The sequence below is a fragment of the Xiphias gladius genome, chromosome 21, assembly GCF_016859285.1.
Source record: "Xiphias gladius isolate SHS-SW01 ecotype Sanya breed wild chromosome 21, ASM1685928v1, whole genome shotgun sequence".
In the NCBI taxonomy this organism is placed as follows: Eukaryota; Metazoa; Chordata; class Actinopteri; order Istiophoriformes; family Xiphiidae; genus Xiphias; species Xiphias gladius.
Genome location: NC_053420.1, coordinates 61547 through 83248, shown reverse-complemented (window position 1 = coordinate 83248; position 21702 = coordinate 61547). Strand labels below are relative to the sequence as shown.

General features: G+C 40.5%; 1 protein-coding gene across 5 annotated transcripts in view; it reads left to right on the top strand.

Moving 5' to 3' along the window:
• Window positions 1-21702, top strand: part of LOC120807516 (potassium voltage-gated channel subfamily KQT member 2) — a 44867-nt gene that overhangs the window by 19361 nt on the left and 3804 nt on the right. For 3 of the 5 annotated variants that reach the window (XM_040159660.1, XM_040159665.1, XM_040159664.1), the window contains 12 exons: window positions 3696-3821; window positions 6080-6190; window positions 6298-6393; window positions 8007-8101; window positions 8198-8266; window positions 8484-8513; window positions 10109-10188; window positions 10776-11000; window positions 17963-18010; window positions 19132-19240; window positions 21166-21297; window positions 21468-21588. In XM_040159660.1, coding sequence (XP_040015594.1) covers window positions 3696-3821; window positions 6080-6190; window positions 6298-6393; window positions 8007-8101; window positions 8198-8266; window positions 8484-8513; window positions 10109-10188; window positions 10776-11000; window positions 17963-18010; window positions 19132-19240; window positions 21166-21297; window positions 21468-21588 — 1242 coding nt within the window. The remainder of the gene's footprint in view (window positions 1-3695; window positions 3822-6079; window positions 6191-6297; window positions 6394-8006; window positions 8102-8197; window positions 8267-8483; window positions 8514-10108; window positions 10189-10775; window positions 11001-17962; window positions 18011-19131; window positions 19241-21165; window positions 21298-21467; window positions 21589-21702) is intronic. The other 2 variants (XM_040159661.1, XM_040159663.1) reach the window with 2 other exon arrangements.

The following is a 21702-nucleotide window of genomic DNA, read 5'->3' as shown; positions in this document are numbered from 1 at the left end:
GTGTCACCAAGTTCCTTAAGGCTGGGTTGTTTGGTTGGCAGTGCTTTTCATTTGATATTTTTCTCAGGTCTTTGCTTATCATCTTGCATTCTTGATCAGTCCATTTTTCAACATTTTTCCTTTTATCAGGATTCAATTGTTTTACAAGGTCAGCTTTAGTAGCTGCCTTTTGCAATATCATATTGGTGTCATTGGTGGCCTTTTTTACACCATCTCTGGTAGGAATATATTGGGACATATATTCATATGTCATTCATCAGATTAGGTGAGTTTAAGGCCATGGTCAATTTGTCTGTACTGTGTGGGCCCATCTGTAAGTAGGATTTAATTTATACAGCTTACTGGGCTCTCTTTTTTTGTCACTCATTTGACCTGAGTGTTTATTTGGTTGTGGTCTGAAAGGGGGAACTTCTGTCTTACAGTGAATGCACTGATAGTGGAGGGGTCCATGTTAGTGATTGGATAGTCTGCAACACTAGATCCAATAGCTGAGGAGTATGTTTATCTCCCTCTGAGTCCACTCTGAACTTGCCATTAACTATGTATAGGCATAAGGCCCAACAGAGACACACTACTTCCCTGTCACTTCGATTTATTTCGTAGTCAAGGTTGTTTCGATGGTTGATGGTTGGTCTGGTAAACAAGGGAGACTGACCAAAAACCTGATTGTTGCTTTGTGAGTTAATGACATCAAGTTCAATTCCTGTTCTCCCATTCAGATCTCCAGTTAGAAGCATATTTCCCTGGGCCTGGAAATAAGTGGTTTCTAAATGGAGTTTTAAAAATGTCTTCCTCAAAATAAAGAGAATCTATTGGGGGCATATAAATTGCACAGAGGTAGGATCTCTATCATTGGACCATGATCTTTCCTTTGGTGTAATATGTGATGGTGAGCAGAGGGTGATCCTTGTCAAGGTGCTCATCTTTTAAGATCTTTGATCTGCCTACTGAGCCAATGCCCTCGATGGATGCATATCCATAATTGTTGCACAGAGTATCTTTCCAGATGTAGATGGCATCAGTGAATAATATGAGGTTGTTCTTCTTCTTTCCTTCTTTTTGTTGGGTGTGTAGTCAGTGAAGAGGACCTCTGGGTTTTCACGCAGTGTCTTTTCCTTGTGATTCTCCCTAGCTGTTCCACTTTTACATTTAGCAGGGTACTCAACCTCCCTGCTCTCTGCTCTGAGAGCTGTACTGTGCCTAGCTGCCTGCTGACCTCTTTCCATGGGGACCGCTTCTTTACTTCAAGTGGAGCTAGGCTAACAATTTACTTTATTAGCTTTTCTAGCTTACAAATATTGGCAAAAAAAACTGAAGTATGCACAGTTTACCTGAAACATTAATGTTACCAGCAAGGATCCTTTACATTTTTCTTCTAGTCATCTGTTAGATTCTTTGGTGCAGTTTCTCTTTTGGAATGTAGGTAACTGTAACAGGTAGCAGTTAGCAGTTGACACTTAGCTAGCTAGCTTGACAATTAGCTAGTTGTTTTGATTTTAAAAAAAAACATCCAAAGATATTTATTCTGCTGTTTTTGGTAATTGATGCCTTTACGTCTTCTGTGGAGTCCTTTCTGAAGATTTTTGAAGTCTATTTTGCAGAATGTCCCCCTTTTTTAGGACCAAGTGTGAGATGTGTTCAGGAGCTCATCTTTAGTGCAGCCTCTCTTATGGAATGTCTGTCTCTCTCTCTTACTAATGTCTCTCTTATTATTATTTTTTTTTTCAAATACAGATGTGCTTTATTGACCTGAAAGTTTCAAAAAACAATATTGCCAAAGCATCAAAATATAATTCAACCAAGTTCACAATAACAGAAAAAAGGACAATAAAACACCAAGAGCGATATATGTATATGTGTGTGTGTATATCTGGGAAAAATTAAGAGACCAGTGCAAATTTTTCTGAAATCAGCATCTCTACATGTATGACAGCCATTCCATTCCAATGTCTGTTGACTTCAAACACAAGCACACCTCATTCTACTTAATGAGGTACTGATTAGGTGATAAATTGAAGCAAATGTTATTTAACGATGAAAAGTATAAAAACCACTGCTGTGTGCTCTTGCAATAGTACCAGCTGGGTGGCCAAAACAGTGTGAGGAGTTCCTCAAAAGTAATTGGAATCAAAAAATAACTATTGAGCATGACAAAAGAAAATTTTAAAAGAAAAGTTTTGAGTGAAGAAAAGAAGAGTTCAATTCTGGCTTTACTGGCAGAGGGATACAGTGAGCGTCAGGTTGCTTCCATCCTGAAAATTTCTAAGACGGCGGTTCATAAGAACAAGGTCAAGCAGCAGACATTGGGGTCAACAAAGCTACAGACCGGCAGAAGGCGAAAATGACTCTCCACTGACCGGGATGACCGTCAACTCATTTGGATGTCACTCAGCAACCGTAGGATGACATCAAGTGACCTACAAAAAGAATGGCAAATGGCAACTGGGATGACGTCCACGGGGAGAACGGTTCGAAACAGGCTCCTAGGGGCAGGGCTCAAGTTGTGTAAAACTAGAAAAAAGCCCTTCATCAATGAGAAGCAAAGAAGAGCCAGGCTGAGGCTTGCAAAAAGAACATAAGGATGGCACCATAGACGACTGGAGTAAGGTCATCTTCTCTGATGAGTCCAATTTTCATCTTTGCCCAACACGTGGTCGTCTAATGGTTAGACTCATACCTGGAGAGGCCTACAAGCCACAGTGTCTCGCACCCACTGTGAAATTTCGTGGAGGATCAGTGATGATCTGGGGCTGCTTAAGCAAAGCTGGAATCGGGCAGATGCGTCTTTGCGAAGGATGCATGAATCAAGCCATGTACAAAGTTATCCTGGAAGAAAACTTGCTTCTGCTATGACAATGTTCCCCAACTCTGAGGATTGGTTTTTCCAGCAGGACAATGCTCCGTGCCACACAGCTAGGTCAATCAAGGTGTGGATGAAAGACCACCAGATCAAGACCCTGTCATGGCCAGCCCAATCTCCAGACCTGAACCCCATTGAAAACCTCTGGAATGTGATCAAGAGGAAGATGGATGGTCGCAAGCCATCAAACAAAGCTAAGCTGCTAGAATTTTTGCACCAGGAGTGGCATAAAGTCACCCAACAGCAATGTGAAAGACTGGTGGAGAGCATGCCAAGACGCATGAAAGCTGTGATTGAAAATCAGGGTTATTCCACCAAATATAGATTTCTATTGATTTCTCCCTTAGTTAAAACATTAGTATTTTGTTGTTTAAAAATCAATAATTACTTGTTTTCGTTGCATTATTTGAGGTCTGAAACACTGCAACTTTTTTTCAGTAGTTTATTGTCAGTAGTTTATAGAATAAAACAAAAATGTTAATTTTACTCAAACACATACCTATAAATAGTAAAATCAGAAAAACTGATAATTTTGCAGTGATCTCTTAATTTCTTCCAGAACTGTGTATATATATATGTGTATATATATATATATATATATATATATATACAAATGATATATTTACAGTATATGCATATATGTGTGTGTGAGTGTCTCTGTGTGTACCTCAGGTTGAGGCTTGTTGATATATGTTGGGCTTCATTGAAATTTAGAATTATTTAATTGAATTGGTAAAGTAAATGTTCCTTATTTCATTGAATGAGATCTCTCTCTCTCTCTCTCTCTCTCTCTCTCTCTCTCTCAGTCTGACAAAATGTCTCTCGTCCTCTGCAGGAGTTGATCACAGCCTGGTATATCGGCTTCTTGTGTCTCATTCTGGCCAGTTTCCTCGTTTATTTGGCAGAAAAAGAAGACAACGAACAGTTTGAGACGTATGCCGACGCTCTCTGGTGGGGACTGGTGAGATCAACACACACTGATACACACTGATACACAGTAATAATACAGTGACATACACACAAACTGACAGGTGTTAGGACACAGGTAGTCCTATGTAGTGGATTAAATCAGCAATGAGCCCTGTGGCTGTAGTTGATTTTAACAGGACACAACACGTGTTTAACGTCTTCGGTTGTCAATGAAGAAGAAAAGGAAGCAGGTATTATCTGAAACCACAGGTGAACACCTGTTTGTTCTAATGTCCTTGTGGGGTTTAGATATTTGATGTAATTCCTTCCAGAAGATACAGTTTGGTGTCAGTGTGTACTTTAAATCTGATATTTGCTTCATGTTTTATTGGACAATTTAACAAGAGAGCTGCTCTATCGAGCTTTGGACTTTGCAGATGTTCACACATCAACACATTCACATCCTCATTTTTACAGATACATGAGCAGAGGCAGAATGGTCTGTGGTACATGTAGTTTTATTTCTCATAAATATTAGAGATGTGTCTTTTGGCTCCGGCTCACCAACGGTACAAGAAGTACTCAGATCCTTTACTGACCAGTACAGGATGCAGTAAACTGTCTCCTGTGATTGATATCTCATTCTAACTGACATTATCAGATTGTTAATACTGAGCAGCGCTTTACTGTTATAGCTGCTTGAGGTGGAGCTGATGAGGACCCATACGGAGACACAAAGGCTGGCAGCTACACTGAAGGAACTTTTATGAACAAACTGCAGAAAACCAGGCTTACAGGCAGATGAATGATGAATGAACAAGCAGGCAGCCGGGCAGGTACAGACAACAGGTAACTACAAGCAGGTTGCAGGCACATGGGAAAACACATGGAGACATAAGCAGATGATCTGGCAAGGAATTGAACTGGTATAAATAGTGAAAGGCTGAGACAGGGGCGACTGTGGCTCAGGAGGTAGAGCAGGTTTTCCACTAGCCGGAAGGTCGGTGATTCGATCCTTCAGTCCGCATTTTGAAATGTCCTTCATTCTTTGGTATGCATGTGTATGTGAATGGGTGAATGTAGCATGTAGTGTAATGAGCTTTGAGTGGTCGATAAGATTAGAAAACTACTATATAAGTAGAGTCCATTTACCATTTACAATAAGAAGACCGTCTGGCAAGGAACAAAGAAGTGAACTGGTATAGGTAGTACAAGGTTGATTAGGGAATGAGGTGCAGGTGGGGAGAGCTCAGGTGAATGCAGGGCTGATTAGGAGAGGGAACAGGTGTGTTGGCAGTCAGACGAGAGAAGGAGGGAAGTCTAGTAGAAGGTATGGAAAGGCAGGTCTGGGTAGGTAGAGGGAAGAACATGCCCTGGGAGAAGTGAGCAGGGGCTGGAACAGGGGCTGAAACAGGAGCTGAGGGGAACTGAGGATTGTGACAAGTTTAGGCCAGTGGTTTACGACGTAAGGGATGGCTCCCTTCGATGGGTCACCAAATAAATCTGAGGGGTCATCAGGTGATTAATGGGGGAGGAAAGAAGAAGTTCTGATTTACTGATCTGTTTTCAGTTTTTAAACCTTTCTGATCTTTGATTTTTAGTGAAATATTTAATTATTTTATTTTATTGAAATTAAACGTGAAAATCTTAAAGGAGAAATGAACTGAAAATGAGGACACCCAAATAAAGACTGATTTTATACAAGAGACACAACTACATAATTAGTTATTTTTTTGAATGTAAAATCTTAATTAGTAAGCCAGTTAAATGTAGTGTAGTTAAACATACAATAGTTAACTCTGAAATGTAGAGTAGAAGTATAAAGTAACATAAAATGTTAATGCTCAAAGTATTGTACAAGTACCTCAAGTAGAGTAGTTGAGTAAAAGTATTTTGTTACTATCCACCGCTGCATCTCGCCGTCAAGGAGCTTATTTTGTTGTTCAGTAAAACTCTATTAGTGGAGCTTTGAGTTATTGTGTTACAGTACAGGTACCTGATTGTACAGGTGTGTACACGTGTATCCGAGTGTGTACAGGTGAGTACACGTGTATATATGTGTGTATCGTGTATACAGGTGTATACAGGCGTATACAGGTGTGTACAGGTGTATTAGGGTGTGTACGGATGTGTATAGGTGTAAACAGGTTTGTACAGGTGCATACAGGTGATTTGAAGCTGAGCTGATGTCTCAGGTTTGATGTCCTCAGTACGAGTCCAAACATGCCCATAACATCTCTATTTAGAGAGACCACCTGTCTCCTCTTCAGTGACAGGACTATCTGATCGGTCTGTTTCTGTCTCTGTCAGATCACCTTGACAACCATTGGTTATGGAGATAAGTTCCCCATCACTTGGAACGGACGTCTGCTTGCTGCAACCTTCACTCTGATCGGAGTTTCGTTCTTCGCTCTGCCTGCTGTGAGTCACTCAAATGATTATCTGAGTTCATCTGAGACAGGTGAGCCTCCACCTGGTTAATCCAGCTCACCTGGTCTCCTGTTACCTGTTCATGTATGTCACTTCAGGGGATCCTGGGTTCTGGTTTTGCTCTGAAGGTTCAGGAACAGCACCGACAGAAACACTTTGAGAAGAGACGAAACCCAGCAGCTGGACTCATACAGGTAAACCAACACTCTGACATCACACCCACTCTGCACAGTGATCTCACCACCTGTTCAGAGATGAGAAAGTGGGAGGGGTGTGAACTTCTCTCTCTTCTTCACACAAACTAGCTTACTGACCCGAGTATAAGACAACCATGATTATAATGCTGCATTCACTTGGCGTCACCAGAATGAAAAACAGGAAAAACAGCTGTTATTCTGACCTTTAATGTTCAAACATTATTCCAGCTGGTTAATTAGCTCTGGTGATAACCTTGTAGTCACAGCAGGTAAGAAGAATAAATTAGCTTCTTTTGATGTGTTAGGTATTTGTAGCAGATTGTTACCAAATGAAATCAGATCCAAACAGAGTGTACAGCTTCTATACAATGAACTGAATGGATTTTATTAGTGTTAATGTTGGATTTTATTTTGGTGGTGCATTTGCAGCCGTTCTGCCAACAGTCTGTTGACATCTGTGGTTCTTTTCAGCAATTGGAGATATCGTCGCTGTCAGAGATTCACCATGTTTCTGACTTTGAATTACAAGCTGGAGGCTGATGTCATTAATTTTTACCGCTTGGCTGGTCGTATTTACGGAATAAAGGATGTGATGTGAACACAGCACTAGATGACCCGTCCTTCTCCAACAGCTGTTTTTGGAGGAAAACGTCTAAAAGATAAAACACACTTTAAAACTGGTCCTGTTGTGAAAGTTTCCCTCAGTTACTGGTAATCCAAAGAGAAGAGAGTCCTCATCTGTGAAGCCTTTTTATGTTGTTAAAGTGATACATGAAATAATACCATTAAAGTAGAAAGTAAACCCTCATTAGTGTAGCTTGTCTCTCAGTTACAGACTCTCAATCTCTCCTGTCAGACTGTTGAAGCATCAAAATCATTTTTTCCGACAGTCAGTATTTTTCAGGCTTCAGTCTTTCAGAGCTCATCATCTGTGACAGCTATGATTCTTGGCTGTCTATCAGATTTTCTCCCTGGTTCATTTCTGCAGTAAAGACGTCAGAAGATGCTATGAACTCGTTTTCACTTGTCATTAATTTATTTTAAACAGAAATTCCTGCAGGTTTAACTGGACTAACCAAAAACTTGTAGCGCTGACTGACTCACCATAAACAGACTGATAACACTAACTAGTCTAGCAGCATTAAGGCTATAAACAGCCCATAATTCAACTCCCTTTAGGAGACTGTGTTACACTGGTACTCTCACCATTCAAAAACAAAATCTAATGTTGTCAACGTGTAACTTTCTGTCCTCAAACTGTTTTTCAGGAAAAAAAATCATCTTTTATATTCAAGCCGCTATCGTATACAGAGGTCAACACTATTAACTTTTTAACACTGTTCTTCGAGGAGAGACGGCCTGACAATGGGAGATGTTTTCTCCACATTAAAATGATTCATGGTGTCGAGACAACAAGGACTCAGAGTTGTTGTAGACAGATCAGAGAGGCAGTGATGGCAGCAGATTTATATTCACCTGAAACTGTTTAACATCTTAAGAATAGTGCTTTTACTTCGAAAATGTGTGGAGTCTACAGGTTCCTTCCTGCTGTGTCAGCAACTGATTTGTAACTGTTTCTGTGGCAACAATCATCCTTTGTTTGTCTTCAGGCAGCATGGAGGGTTTATGCCACAAATCTGAGCCGTACTGATCTGACTTCAACCTGGGATTATTACGAGAGAACTGTCTCTGTCCCCATGTACAGGTGAAACTGCACCTGTCCACCTACAGACATTATTGTTCTATGAATTTTATAATAACCATTTAATATCATCATATATAACTCCGTCTGTTTCTACAGGTTGATTCCTCCTCTCAATCAGTTGGATTTATTGAGGAACCTCAAGAACAAATCAGGACTCTCGTTCAGGTCTGAAATGTTCAATTCAACAAGCCACCTAACAAGTACAAAAGCTACTGCAACAATAACTACGGCAACTACTCCAACAATAACTACTGCAGTATTCTTGTCATCAGTGTCCGTGTTGATTTTTTTTTTTTTTTTTTAAATATTGAATAAAGTCAGAGTTATGAAGAAATTTCTTAAAAAGCAATAATAATAACAACCTGTCTGTCTGTCTCTGCAGGAAGGAAGTCCAGCCTGAACCGTCACCCAGGTCAGTGACCAGCCCTGGTTCTCATAAATGAGTCCCGATTTCTTTCGTAGACTAGGATTCACAATCCTTTTCCCTGACCCTAAAAACCTCTGACCTACCCAAACTTCAGACCATGATGACTTGTTATCCTTGACTCCTAACCTCTGACCTTTGACCCCCAACCACTGACCCCTGACCCAGACCACTAACTCAAAGTCTGGAGCTCTGTTCCAGTTTGGGGGATTGGATCCTCTGAAGTCTTCAGTTTAATTCAATTCTATTATCAATTAAATTTTATTTATATAGCTCCAAATCATAACAGAGGTTATAGCAGGTCACTTTTCATATTGAGCAGGTCTAGATCGTACTCTTATATTTACAGAGATCCAACATTCCCCCGTGAGCAAGCACTTGGTGACAAACTCAAGGGTCCACCTTTACAGACTGATGAGGAGCACTTGAACACATCTTCAGTTTAGCTCACTGTAGTTCAGTGTCTTGCACAAGGACACTTCGACATGCAGATAGAGAAACTGGAGGAACCATCAACCCTGTGATCCATGACCTTTCTGCTCCCTCACCAGAGCTTCAGAAACTCCCAGCATTAAAAAGGCAATCCACCATTTTCCAGCAGATTACCTGATTCAATAATCGAGTTGTAGCTTCCAGCACTTTCTTGAATAGAGTGATACCCTGATAGCTGACACACACCCTACACACCCTAAAGTTCCCTTTCTCAAAAATGAACAACATTCATCCAATATTCAGTTTTCAGCATCACAGGATGAATTTCAACGAGCCTGTTTGCTTTACCACTGTAGAGATTGACAACTTCAGTAACCTCTGTCAGAGAAGTGGATGAGTCCTCCCCTGAGTCTTCCAGCCTCTTCGTTGGAGGACGAGTCAGTCAGGCTCAGGAGTTCCTCAAAGTTTTCCTTCTGTCATGAACTCATCAGCTTGTGAATAACTAACACAGAGGACCACTATCTGTATTTGAAAAAAATACACAATTCTGTCTAAGACATGAGTACTCCTTCTGTTGGTTTCAGCCTCTTTTATTTGCTCAGGAGGTAAAGCATACGTGAGAAGCAAACACCGACCATTATTCTCTGACAGCATATATGCATACACGATATATGTGTTCACATCCACAGATTCATGTGGCTAGTCGCACAGAACTGGCTGTAAATCCCAAACTTAAACTTAATGTTGATGACAATAAGTGGAAACTGATGAACTACCTAATTGTCAAACATGGTGTTTGTTATGGACAAACCATGACTGGAACAGAGGTCCAATAACAAAAACATTTACCGGGTTCAGATAAGGTAATTTATGTTGATCACTTCCCTCCATGTTTCTCCATCGTTTCCCACCCAGAGACTCCAGGAAGGCCTGGTACATTGAACCTGTCCCTGATGTTGAAATTTACTGCTGCTGTCTCATCTTCCTGTATGTGCAGAGCTCCAACATCTGAAATTATGGACAGGAAATATGTCCCATTTGGACAAAGATACTTTGACAGTAAAGGACATTCAGAACCTTTTCTGTCAACCTTCTGTCTGATCACAAAACTTATCAGATCCAATTAAACCTGTCTGTCTAACTGTCTGCAGTCAGAAGGTCAGTCTGAAGGAGAGGGTCTTCTCGTCTCCCCGGAGTTCAGGAACCAAGGGGAAAGGTTCTCCTCAGCACGGTGAGTGTGAGAATCAAAGTCTCTTTGTAAGATTATTTTTTGAAATGTTGATGCTATTGGACAGTTAACAGAAAATTATCAGATTATTGATGTACATGTGGCAGATGAAAGGTGGATCGGATCAGGTCTCAGGTTTGAACCTCCTGAAAGGTTCTCTGTTGTGTACTGAAGTGTCATTCAGGGATCAAGAAACCTGAAGACAGCCTGTTACGTCTGCTGTTGTCTGCATCATGTCAGTAACATTTTTGGGCCTTCTGAATTTAATACAGATGTCACACGGTGTTTTTCGGTGTGGTCTGGTTTGGTCTGGTTTGGTTTGGTTTGGTTTGGCCTGATCATTAGAGACCCACCAGTCTGCAGGTTCATGTTCCCACCAACCAGCAGGAACTCTTTTTAACGAACCTTCAACCAGACAGGAGGAACTTGTTAGGGAAAGGAGCTGCTGTACAAAATGGTTTGAATGAAAACCTGCAGACTGGACTGATCTCAACCAAGACAACAAACCAGTACCCAACAAAATCAATAGTAGTGATTCTGGTGTGTTCCTTCCTTGACCCCCGTCTTCCTTCACGGCCTCCTGTCTGTAGTGGTTCCTACAGTTGGCCCCAGTGTTGCTCCTGGTGTGGGTCCTGGAGTTCCTGGAGGTCCTGGGGGTCCCGGGGGAGTCCAGGCCCTGCGACGATCCCCTAGTATGGAGCCAAACCTGGAGGAGAGTCCCAGCAAGGTGCCAAAGAGCTGGAGCTTTGGAGAACGCAGCAGAACCAGACAGGCCTTCAGGATTCGAGGAGCTGCCTCCCGACAAAACTCTGAGGGTAAGAGGAGCCGAGTCCAGTCAATCAGAAGAATCCACCTGTAGATCACAACGCCTACACGTGGAGCTCTAACATTCACAACTATAAACAACCTGAACACCCAACTTGACGGCATCACCTGAGAAGACTGATCCTTTCAGTCCTCTCAGGTGATCTGGTCCACAGTCAGGGATCATTGAGCTCCTCTGACAGAATGAACTTTAACAAACTCTCTTCATCTGGTTTAGTGCATGGCATCCTGTAGAGCTCTTTGATGGATTAATTAATAGTTGTGGACTGCCAGTGAGTGTTTCAAGATGGTAGCATAGATCGAAAACTCTCCCCGTCAAATTAATAAAAAAACTCCACCCAAACACAAGTGTTGCTTTTACAATAAACTAAAATGACCTAGAATGAGTGGGGTTAAAGCAACAACGTTTCAGAGAAAAACAAAAACTACGATGAGGGAAAATAACATAAAATAACGAACCACAACAAAACCAGCAAGACGATGATGGAATCCGACCGTGAGGAGGGAGACTTTACTACTGCTAAAGCTATCGAAAACCTAGGCAGAGACATACAAAACCTGAGAGCTGAACTCAAGCAGGAAGCAATGGACTTCCGAAATGACTTTAGAAATTACATTAAACAGGAATTCAACCGGTTCAAGATGGAGAAAAATCAAAAGTTACAAAGTGTCGTTTGGGATGTTTGCAAACACGGCACAAGGCAAACTTTGCTTTATCCCAGACAAAAGAAATTCCTTCAAGTCAAAGCAATGACCCGTAGGGTCTCCTGGGACTCCACAGATGAATTTGTTCATTGTGTCATTTAAACTGAACTCAACTTCCCTGAACTACTCAGGTCTCACACCTATACCTGAACTCCACGAATGGACCCAACTATCAGCTGCCATCGGACTCTGTGTGGCCTATGACCCATGGTGTCACTAGGTCAACAAAACCCCAGTGCTCCTTTGTCTCCCTCTCTTCTCTTCTTTTTGGTTCTCCCTCTCTTCTCTGCAGCATGAGCTGCTGGGGCGACTGTGGCTCATGAGGTAGAGTGGGTCAAAAACTAATTGGAAGGTCGATGGTTCAATTCACAGCTCCTCCAATCCGCTTGTCAAAGTGTCCTTGGACAAGAGACTGAACCCCAAATTGCCCCCGATGTATCATTGGTGTGTAAGTGATAGAAAAAGCGCTGTGTGAATGGGTATATGTATTATGTACTGTAAAGCAATTTGAGCAGTGCATTTACCATTACACAAATGTGCAGGTCACCTGCTTCCTAACTAACCAGCTGGCATTAGCTATCATAAACATTAGCAAACAGACAAAACAATACTGACCTATTGACTCTGTGAAACATAGCAAAACTTTTTTTTTCACACCTGTCAAGTGAGCCTCTGTTTATTTTCCATTAACAGAGCAAGGGCTGTGTAGGAACGCTGGAAATTTTTTCAGCCCACACACATAAAGGACGGCTAGCAGACTGTGAGGAGATATTTACCGAATTTGGCAAAAAGTGTATTAGATTAGCATCGCTTACTGTACCTATAAGGAAGGCACGGGAGGAAGTTCAAAGCTAACATTCATTGACAACTTTCTGAAGATGGAGCTGACGCTCAGGAATACTGACCTGCAAATCCAGCAAGCCCAATGGTCATTCGGCCCTAAACCTCAGGGTGAATCTGTCTCAAGAACCATTGTGGTTCAAATCCAGAGATATGACATCAAAAGTAAAATACTTAAAACAGTCAAGGCAAAGAGGATCACTTGTGTGAAGGAAAAGCGATTGTGTTTGCACATGACTTTCTTAGTTAGGTGAACAATAAGAGACTACAAAGACATAAAGAAAATTCTCAAGGAGAAACAGATTCAATTCCAGACACCATATTGACAAGATGAGGATTCACATGGCAAAACAGGGCCCGCCTCTACAACAGCGCAACTGAAGCTTATGAGGACATGAGAAGGAGAGGCTACCCACTGGACTGGTGGCAAATGACAGACACCAACTGGGAACAGAGACTCACTCCAGACACACACTGGAGCAAAAAGGATGGAGATAGCACTGTTTTAGCAGAAATCACAAGGTATAAGTTGGTCTTTTTTCACATGCGTTAAAGATAGGCATACATACAATACCTTCCAACTGCTAATCCATGTTCAAACAGGTAGACACATATACACACACACCTTTATTTCCCCATTATCTCCATTTCCCCCCTTTTTATCTTTTACCTTATTCTATTCTTTCCTTGAAACCTGATGTATAAACAAAAGAACATAACTGACCGGGAAGACACTAAATGACTGCTCAAGAGGAAAAACAGACTTCATTTTTTGCAAAGAGGAAGCCCCTACATGAGGTAGGACTTTATCCACCAGCATATGAACAGGTTGGTGAAGATGGCAGGTTAGTGTTCGCTGTGAGGCATTGTTACACTGGTTTCTAATGTTCTTGTTAATATTATTTGTTACTGTTACTATCCATATGTTTATGTTGCCAACACATGTAGATTGAACTATTGTTATGGGGTACAATAACTTTAGAGTAGCTTCTTGTAAGTGGCTTAAATAATCTAGTTCAGGAGAGCAGAGTAATGACAAAAATGAGGAGGGAAAATAACCAAATCATTTTCCTACAGGAAACACATCTATCTCAAAATGAACATGACAATTAAAAAAAAATAGGTATAAGAAAGCATTCTACAGCACCTTTAAAACAGCTCACAAAATAGGAGTTGCAATATTAATACATGATTCTGTTAAGTTTGAATTAGTTAGGGAGATCAGGGATAATGCGGGCAGATACATATATATCCTAGCGCAAGGCAAAATAGAAAATAAATTGATTACTCTTCTTTGTGTTTATCTGCCTCCACAAAGCCATCAAAATATTATGAAATGATTCTTGAACGGATTGCTTCAGAATCACAAGGCACATTAATCTGTGCAGGAGACTTTAATACAGTAATAAATGGTAAATGGGATACATCTAATAATAAGAGAAATGTGTCTCCCCAGACTAAATTACCGAGAAAGGGACGGGTTGATATGGGCTTATTGGTTATTTGGAGGGACATACATCCAATGGACATATATATACTTTTTACTCTGCTCCCCATGCAGTGTATTTAAGAACAGACTATTTCTTTATGTTCTAAAACATAGGATTCTGAATTGTGATACTGGTACTAGAGAAAACAATTTGGAGACTCAATACAAGTTTACTTAACAACAATACAGTCATACAACACGTAAAATCTGAAATCAAGACCTTCCTCGACCTTAATGACAATAGGGAAGTAAACCTAAATATACTATGGGATACCTTAAAGGCACTCGACAGGAGTAATCTGATATCCCTCAGTACAGCAATCAAGAGAGTAAAGTAAAACAAACTAAGACAGCCCAAAATAATCTAAAAGAATTTGAAAGGCAACACGAGAATCAGAGCCCCCAAATGATGATTAAAATGAAAGTAAGTAGAAATCAGATCTTAGACATTTAGAAAGAGGAATTAGAGAAAAAAAAATATAATTTCCTAAAACAATTGTATTATGAGGTAGTTCCTAATGCTAAGAAATTACTAGCAAAGAAATACAGAAAAAAGAGATCCCACAACAGTATATAAAGTGTTACATCCTAAAACAGCACAAACATATAATAACTTAGATTAAACCAATACTGTCCTTAAAACATATCACAAGACTCTATTCACAACCAAAGCAAAAAGGTAAAGCAAATATAAAAACATTTTCACATTCCCTCGACCTGCCCTCAGTTGGAGAGCATCAAAATGAGTGCCTAATGTCACACATCAGGAAAAAAGACTGTGCTGAATAAATTAAAAATAATAAGACACCAGGAAGTGATGTCTAGCAGCTGAGTGGTATAATATCTTTAGAGAAGATTTGACTCAGGTTACCTACTCTTAAATTCCTTTAAATGGACAGCATTATAAATTGTATGCATCCATCATGTCCAGGAGACGGGACTCCTTTATTCCTGAACTAATTGACAGTGACCAAACCAGTTTTGTCCAGGGATGGCAACACCAGATAATGTTAGACACCCTATTCATTTAATACAAAACATCAGAAAAACAATAACAAATGTTGTTTTAGTCAGTCCAGATGCTGAGAAAGCTTTTGACTGAATTTTTCGGGATTCATTTGTTTTTGGTCTTGGAGCGTTTTGGCTTTGCCGAAAAGTAAATTAACAGCATTAAAACCATATACTCTGCCCATACAGCAAGATTCAAGATAAATGGACGTCATATTGATTGCATAAACTTGGGAAGATCCACACTTCAGGGATGCCCCCTTTGCACTTTACAAAAAACCTTTGGTACAAGCAATAAGTGAAAACTGTAATATACAGGGATTTCTGTGCAATATCAGGGAATACAAAATAGCGTACACTGATGATGATTTTCTTTGACATATTTGGCAAATGTTCAGAATAAAAAAGCCAATATACAAAAGAGGCAAATATTGACATTTAATTACAGCTCATCACTTGAGCTTAAGCAACGACTCCGCATTGACTGGTCTCAAAAAAGCAATCAAATAGCTGGTAGTTTGGTTAACACACTGTCCAAGTGACTTCTATAACAAACTATGAAACTGTAAAATATCAAAACCACTTGAGCCCCCTCACCTCATTTACCTTACACACTTGGTTTGACATTAAAAAGCAATTAAATTTTTGGGTCCAGCTACAAAAACTGAGTTGGGTTACACACGATACAGAATTTAAACCAATTTGTTTGTATTCTAGATTTAAGTACTGGAGGAATAAATATATCACTGCTTACTGTAATGTTGCATAATGGAGAAGAAAACAGTACAAAACTTTCAGATGGTAGGAGAGAAATACGATTTGGAAAAGACTTTTCCAGATATTTACAGTTACGCCAATACTTCTTAAAAGAAATTGGGAAAAATTCGGCAATTGTGGAATCTAATGAAATAATACAATTAACAGTACAGGCATACAGTGGTAGTTCTAAATCAGTAGTTTCAAAACTTTACCAGGGAAAGAGAGATGGGAGAGGGAATTAAATGATAAAATAATCAGTCAACAATGGGAGAACATATGTGAAACTATTTTCTCTACTAATTGTTCTATGTATTGGCGTAAATTCTGTCGGAAGAATCTTTTTTGTTTTTCACAATCCTAAAATTAAAACATATCTAATATCGAGGGATTGAGGGGCATGATGGAGAAATTGTGGAAATGATGAGGCAAATCACCACCAACTTTTCTGGGGAAATTATTTGGCAAATCATGCAACATATTCTTAAACGGCATTATTATTTACATGAATTTCACTTTATTTGGTTGATCTGACAGAAGGAATAACAGGAAAGGACAGATACCTACTGAAAATATTGAATCCAGAAGCAAAAAAACGCAATCACTTGTCAACGGTTAGACTGACCCATCTACAGTAGATACACTAATTGGCTTGAAATTGTCAAATAGATTCACGAGATGGAAAGACTGACTTTTCTAATGAGACCAAGAAATATATTTGTTGGAATAAGGAACATGCTTGGTGGCTTTTCTCCACTTGTCCTCACTTTTTAAAACGTCAGTTACGTTCCTCCTGCTGTATGCTCTGTCAATCATGGAAACTTTTAGACAAATTATGTAGTGCTGTAGAAAGACCCCCCTGGTTATAATCCATAACATACTGTATAATGTTTGGTATCTGTATTTTGTGGATGTCATGGTGCCTGGCAACAGTGTTGTTGTATTGTGCTGTTGTGTTTGTCAAAATAAAGAACTAATGAAATCTAAGTGATACTAAAAAAACAATTAATTAATGTGATGCAGTTTGTCCCAGCGGTCACTCACGGTTTTGCACTAAAAATCCCCAGTCGGCCAAAAATAATTTTCCCAAAGTCCTCCACTATGAAAGAGACTTCTGTAAAGCTGTTGACAGGACACATCCAACTGCAAACAAGATCTATTATTACTCAAAGACTCTTAGGACTCCCAGTATCAGTGAATGATTTTCATTCAAGTGACAGGGCGCCATCTTGAAGTCCAATATACAGATCCTAATAATACACCCATGGACTCAGGCAGCATTGAGAGGTTTGAGGTCTGCTCAAGTGTTTTGGAGGAAGATATTTCATAGTAAATTATATTTTTGTTCATCATTTGCAGTGTGTGAAATAGCCTCATTCAAAGCCGTGAATGCCACATAATTAGACATCACATACACCAACATAACCAACACAACACAAAACATGTCAGTGAAAACATTTTAAATCAAGTTCAGACATGCAAGGTTGTATTTTATCTCCCACAAGAGTCCTGAAAGAGTCCAGTTTACAAACCCAAACCCACCCTACACCTGCAAAACACAACATGAACCAAACAAACACAACGATCCATTACCCACAGTTATCTCAAAATAATTTTCTGACGTGAACTGTTAATTTAAGACCCGACCTGTGGATGGATTACAAGACAAAGGGCTGTTAGACTGGGACACGTGAAAAACACACATAACAAAGACACATGAACTGCAGTTTGGGAAAAATGGTGTTAACAACCTTTTTGTTACAGTCATTAGAGTAAAAATGCTTTATCACAGCCTACAGACCTGATTGTTGCTGAGTTGTTAAAGAGTAAAAATGTTATAATACAGACCTGATTGTTACTGAGTCGTTAAACAGTAAACGCTTTATTATAGCCCATAGACCTCATTGTTACCAAGTCATTGAAGAATATAAACGTTACATTACAGACCTGATTGTTTCTGAGTCATTAAAAGAGGATTTAAGGGAGGACAGGAAGTAAGGAGATAGGGAAGGGAATGAGGAGGAAAGGAGGAGAAAGAGAGGAAACAGACCAACTCTCATCATCTGGGACAACTAGTTTACACTGGACCGGACTGGTTTATACTGGATCTGACTGACTGACTATGGTCTTTGTCTCCTATGTCTCCTCCTGTAGTGCTGATAGAGATGCAGGACGAAGAGTTCAGACAGAAGAGTTCCCCAGGTCAGCACAAACACACTGACACACCCACACACCAAGCCGAGCTGCTCTGGTCTGATTTGGCATCAGGGTCAGTGTCCTCCCTGTCTGGGGACTAGAGAGGTCTGGTTACAGCTGCATGTCACAGAGTCAGCGGAGGCTCTTTCTTCAATAAAACCAGGTCCAGTCAAGACACATTAACATCTTTTGCTCTGTTCATTCAGTGGATCACGCTTAAATATCACTTTTAGATGAAGTGCAGACCAGCTCAACTCCAACAACTCATCCAGGTAAACCTCACTGTGTGCTGCCGTAGAGTTCCCGCTCAGCTCGACATGGCCAACCCCTTCCATAGAAAAACTCAACTAGTATTTACCTCAGTTTTTAAAAAATCTTTGTCCAGCTCCTAACCCTTTTAAAAGAATAACTGGTCAGACCAGTGGTCACAGTTTGCATATGTGTTTGGATTATGACCCACTAACCTCTAAAATATGATCTGATTATGATCAGTACCAAAGCTCAATAACCAGCCAGGCAAAATGGACAACTGCCCAGGCATCCCAGACCCTGAGGGGCCCCCAAAGCCCCAGGTGCCCCCATATCCATTTGGCAGTTAGATTTGTTACTAATGTGTTAGGTTATCTGAACCAGTGAAGTACAGTATTAGCTAAGGTGAATTCTGCATTATTAGATCATTATCAGGCCCTGTGTTGTAGAGTCCTGTGTCAAACTCTAGTTTTAAGACCTTTATTATTTTAGTTTTTAGTTTCTTCACGTGGAGCATATTTCTAAATAAACTAAACAACACATATAAAACATGTTAGGTATTGTTCCACTACAGGAGTTCTTGATGAACTGTATTTAATGGGAACTTTGAGGCAGCAGGGTGCATATTCAGAGGGTGATAGGTGGGGGGTCAGTGGGTTTCCACAGTAAATGTTTGCCCAGGGGCCCCTGAACAGGTTAATGTGGCCCTGATTGGGACATGTCTTAGCTGAACTTGTTTCAGGTCTCTGGTGTCCTCCTGCTGTTACATGATGAAATTTTTGGTCCATCAGTGCTGCAGTGTCAGATTTCAGGTGGGAGGTGCAGACACTGTGATGATGATGATGTTGTTGTTGTTGTTGTTGTTGTTGTGTTTTCAGAGGCCAGCCTGCCAGGAGAAGACATGGCCGACGACAACAAGAGCTGCCACTGTGAGTTTGTCCCTCAGGATCTGACCCCGGGGTTAAAGGTCACCATCAGAGCCATCTGGTATGAACCCTTTTTTTAAATTATTTTAATCAGAAAATTTTATTTTATCAGTTTATCTGCGCATCATTCATTGCTTTACTCACCTTTGTTTGCTGGTTATTATGCACTGAATCAGTCTGCTTTTTATTCACATTATTATTATTTTTTTTTATTTATTTGTGCTCACCCCAGGGTCAAAGTTCACCATCAGCTGTTGGGTAAGACCAGTTAGTCTGACCTTCAGTTAGCTTCATTGTTTTCTGTTCTTTCACTGTTTTCTGTTTTCTGCCACTATAGTTGTTCTGTTGTGCTGTTTGGTAAGACAGTCATTATTATTATTATTATTATTATTATTATTATTATTATTATTATTGGTGGTGGTGGTGTTGGCATCCTACAGTCCACAGCTCATCTCCTGTTGGTTATTTGAAGATAAAGTTTCAGACCTGTAGGGGTTCTTCTCCAATAGCTGTCAAATTCTGTGAAATTGATCTATACAGTCTGTTATCAGAACTGGATTCTGGATTAGCTCGACAGCAGTTGCTCCAAACCAAAGACCAGCAACTCTCAGTACATACACCAGATGTCCAAAAGTAAAGTGTTAGTGGCCTTCTGGTCTTGGTCTGTGTTTCCTTGTTTTGGCTCGACCCCTTGGTTTCATCTATTCTGATCCTGGTCCAGGATTAAGTGACTAAACTGCAGACTAAAGGCGGCAACCCAAATCAGGACTTTACCTCCGATGATGAATCTGATTTGGTGTGACAGCTGATGGGACCAAGCTAGATCGAGTCTGTTCCAGTCTAGTCAGTGGGTTGTAAGACTGCAGATAACTCCCTATAGTGTGTGATATGTAAAGACTCATAAATTTTTTTTTTATTATGTTTGATATATGCGACTTATCTCTCTGACAGATTATGCAACCTATGTTTTGCCAAGGGAGATGTATAAGTAAATAAACAGCTTTACCTGAAGTTGTCTTTCTTTTATAAAGTTCAGTCAGCTCCAGGTCCCTTTTGTAGGTTCAACAGTCCTAAACACCTATCCATCCAGGATCTTACCAAACTGAGCTTTTTTCCTAAAATGTTTCTGCACAGAAACAGAATAAGCAGCTGGTGTCACCCGTGTCTGTTTTGGTAAAAGAACATGCAACAGTTGGTATTCCCGGTGCATTTGTGGGGTTGTCGACCTCCAAAATTCCAGTGGTTACGGAGCAGTGGTTCAGCGTGTTATCTGGTGCATTTACTCAGTTGTGAGCTTTAAGCTCCTTCATGACTATCGGAGACTAAAACATCTATGAAATGATCTTTATGTTGGTTTCTCTTTGTAGGTTTCAGCTGGTTTTCAGCTTTGTTCCAAGCTTATGTAAGGTACATACTTCCCCACAGCCACAACCTCCAGCTTCTCCTGGAGTTCCCAGGCCTGATGCGACATATAATTCCTCTGATATGTTCTGGGTCCACCCCAGGGTCTCCTGCCTGTTGGATGTATATAGGATACCTCCTCAAGGAGGATCCTGATTAGATGTTCAACCACCTCAAGTGACTTCTTTGAACATGAAGAAGCAGCAGGTTGGTGGGTTGAATCTAGTCTACAGACACTAGTCTAGACCCACTGTCAGAAGACTTTGTAGGTCTATGAGATTAATTTTGTCTACAGAGACCAGTCCAGATCCACTGTCAGAGGACTCCGTACTTCTGTGAGATGAATTTAGTCTATGGAGACCAGTCCAGACCCACTGTCAGAAGACTTTGTAGGTCTGTGAGATGAATCTAATCTACAGAGACCGGTCAAGACCCACTGTCAGAGGACTCCATACGTATATGGAATGAATCTAGTCTTAAGAGACCAGTCCAGACCTACTGCAAGAGGACTCTGAGACCACCAGAGGTCCTCCCTGCCAGCAGAGGTTGGGTGATATCTGACTTCCTGTTGTCTTTCTCTCTCAGCATCATGCGTTTCATGGTGTCTAAGAGGAAGTTTAAGGAGAGTCTTCGTCCCTATGATGTCATGGACGTGATTGAACAGTATTCAGCTGGACACCTGGACATGCTCGCCCGCATTAAGAACCTCCAGTCAAGGTAAGACCCCTGAGTTCTGAACCCAGACCTCTGACTCTGACCTCCGACCCCTTGCATATATATCTGAGGTGGCGTTAGCATCTACTAAATGTTTTCCCTGTTCAATCTATTCTCTTAATATCATAAAGTTTCACACTGTTTTCATACCAACACTGTCTCCCGATTGGCAGAGTGGATCAGATAGTCGGCAGAGGAACACCAATTGCAGATAAAGACCGTCCCAAAGCAGCCAGTGAGGAGCTTCCTGATGATCCGAGCATGATGGGACGGCTGGGGAAGGTGGAGAAGCAGGTAACCAATAGCAACCAGTCTGTTATCAAAAATGCTTTGAGCGGAGCAGTAATGAAAACTCATTAACTCTGATCCTGCTGGTTTTCTTTAGCGTTGATTCTGATTGGTCCTCTG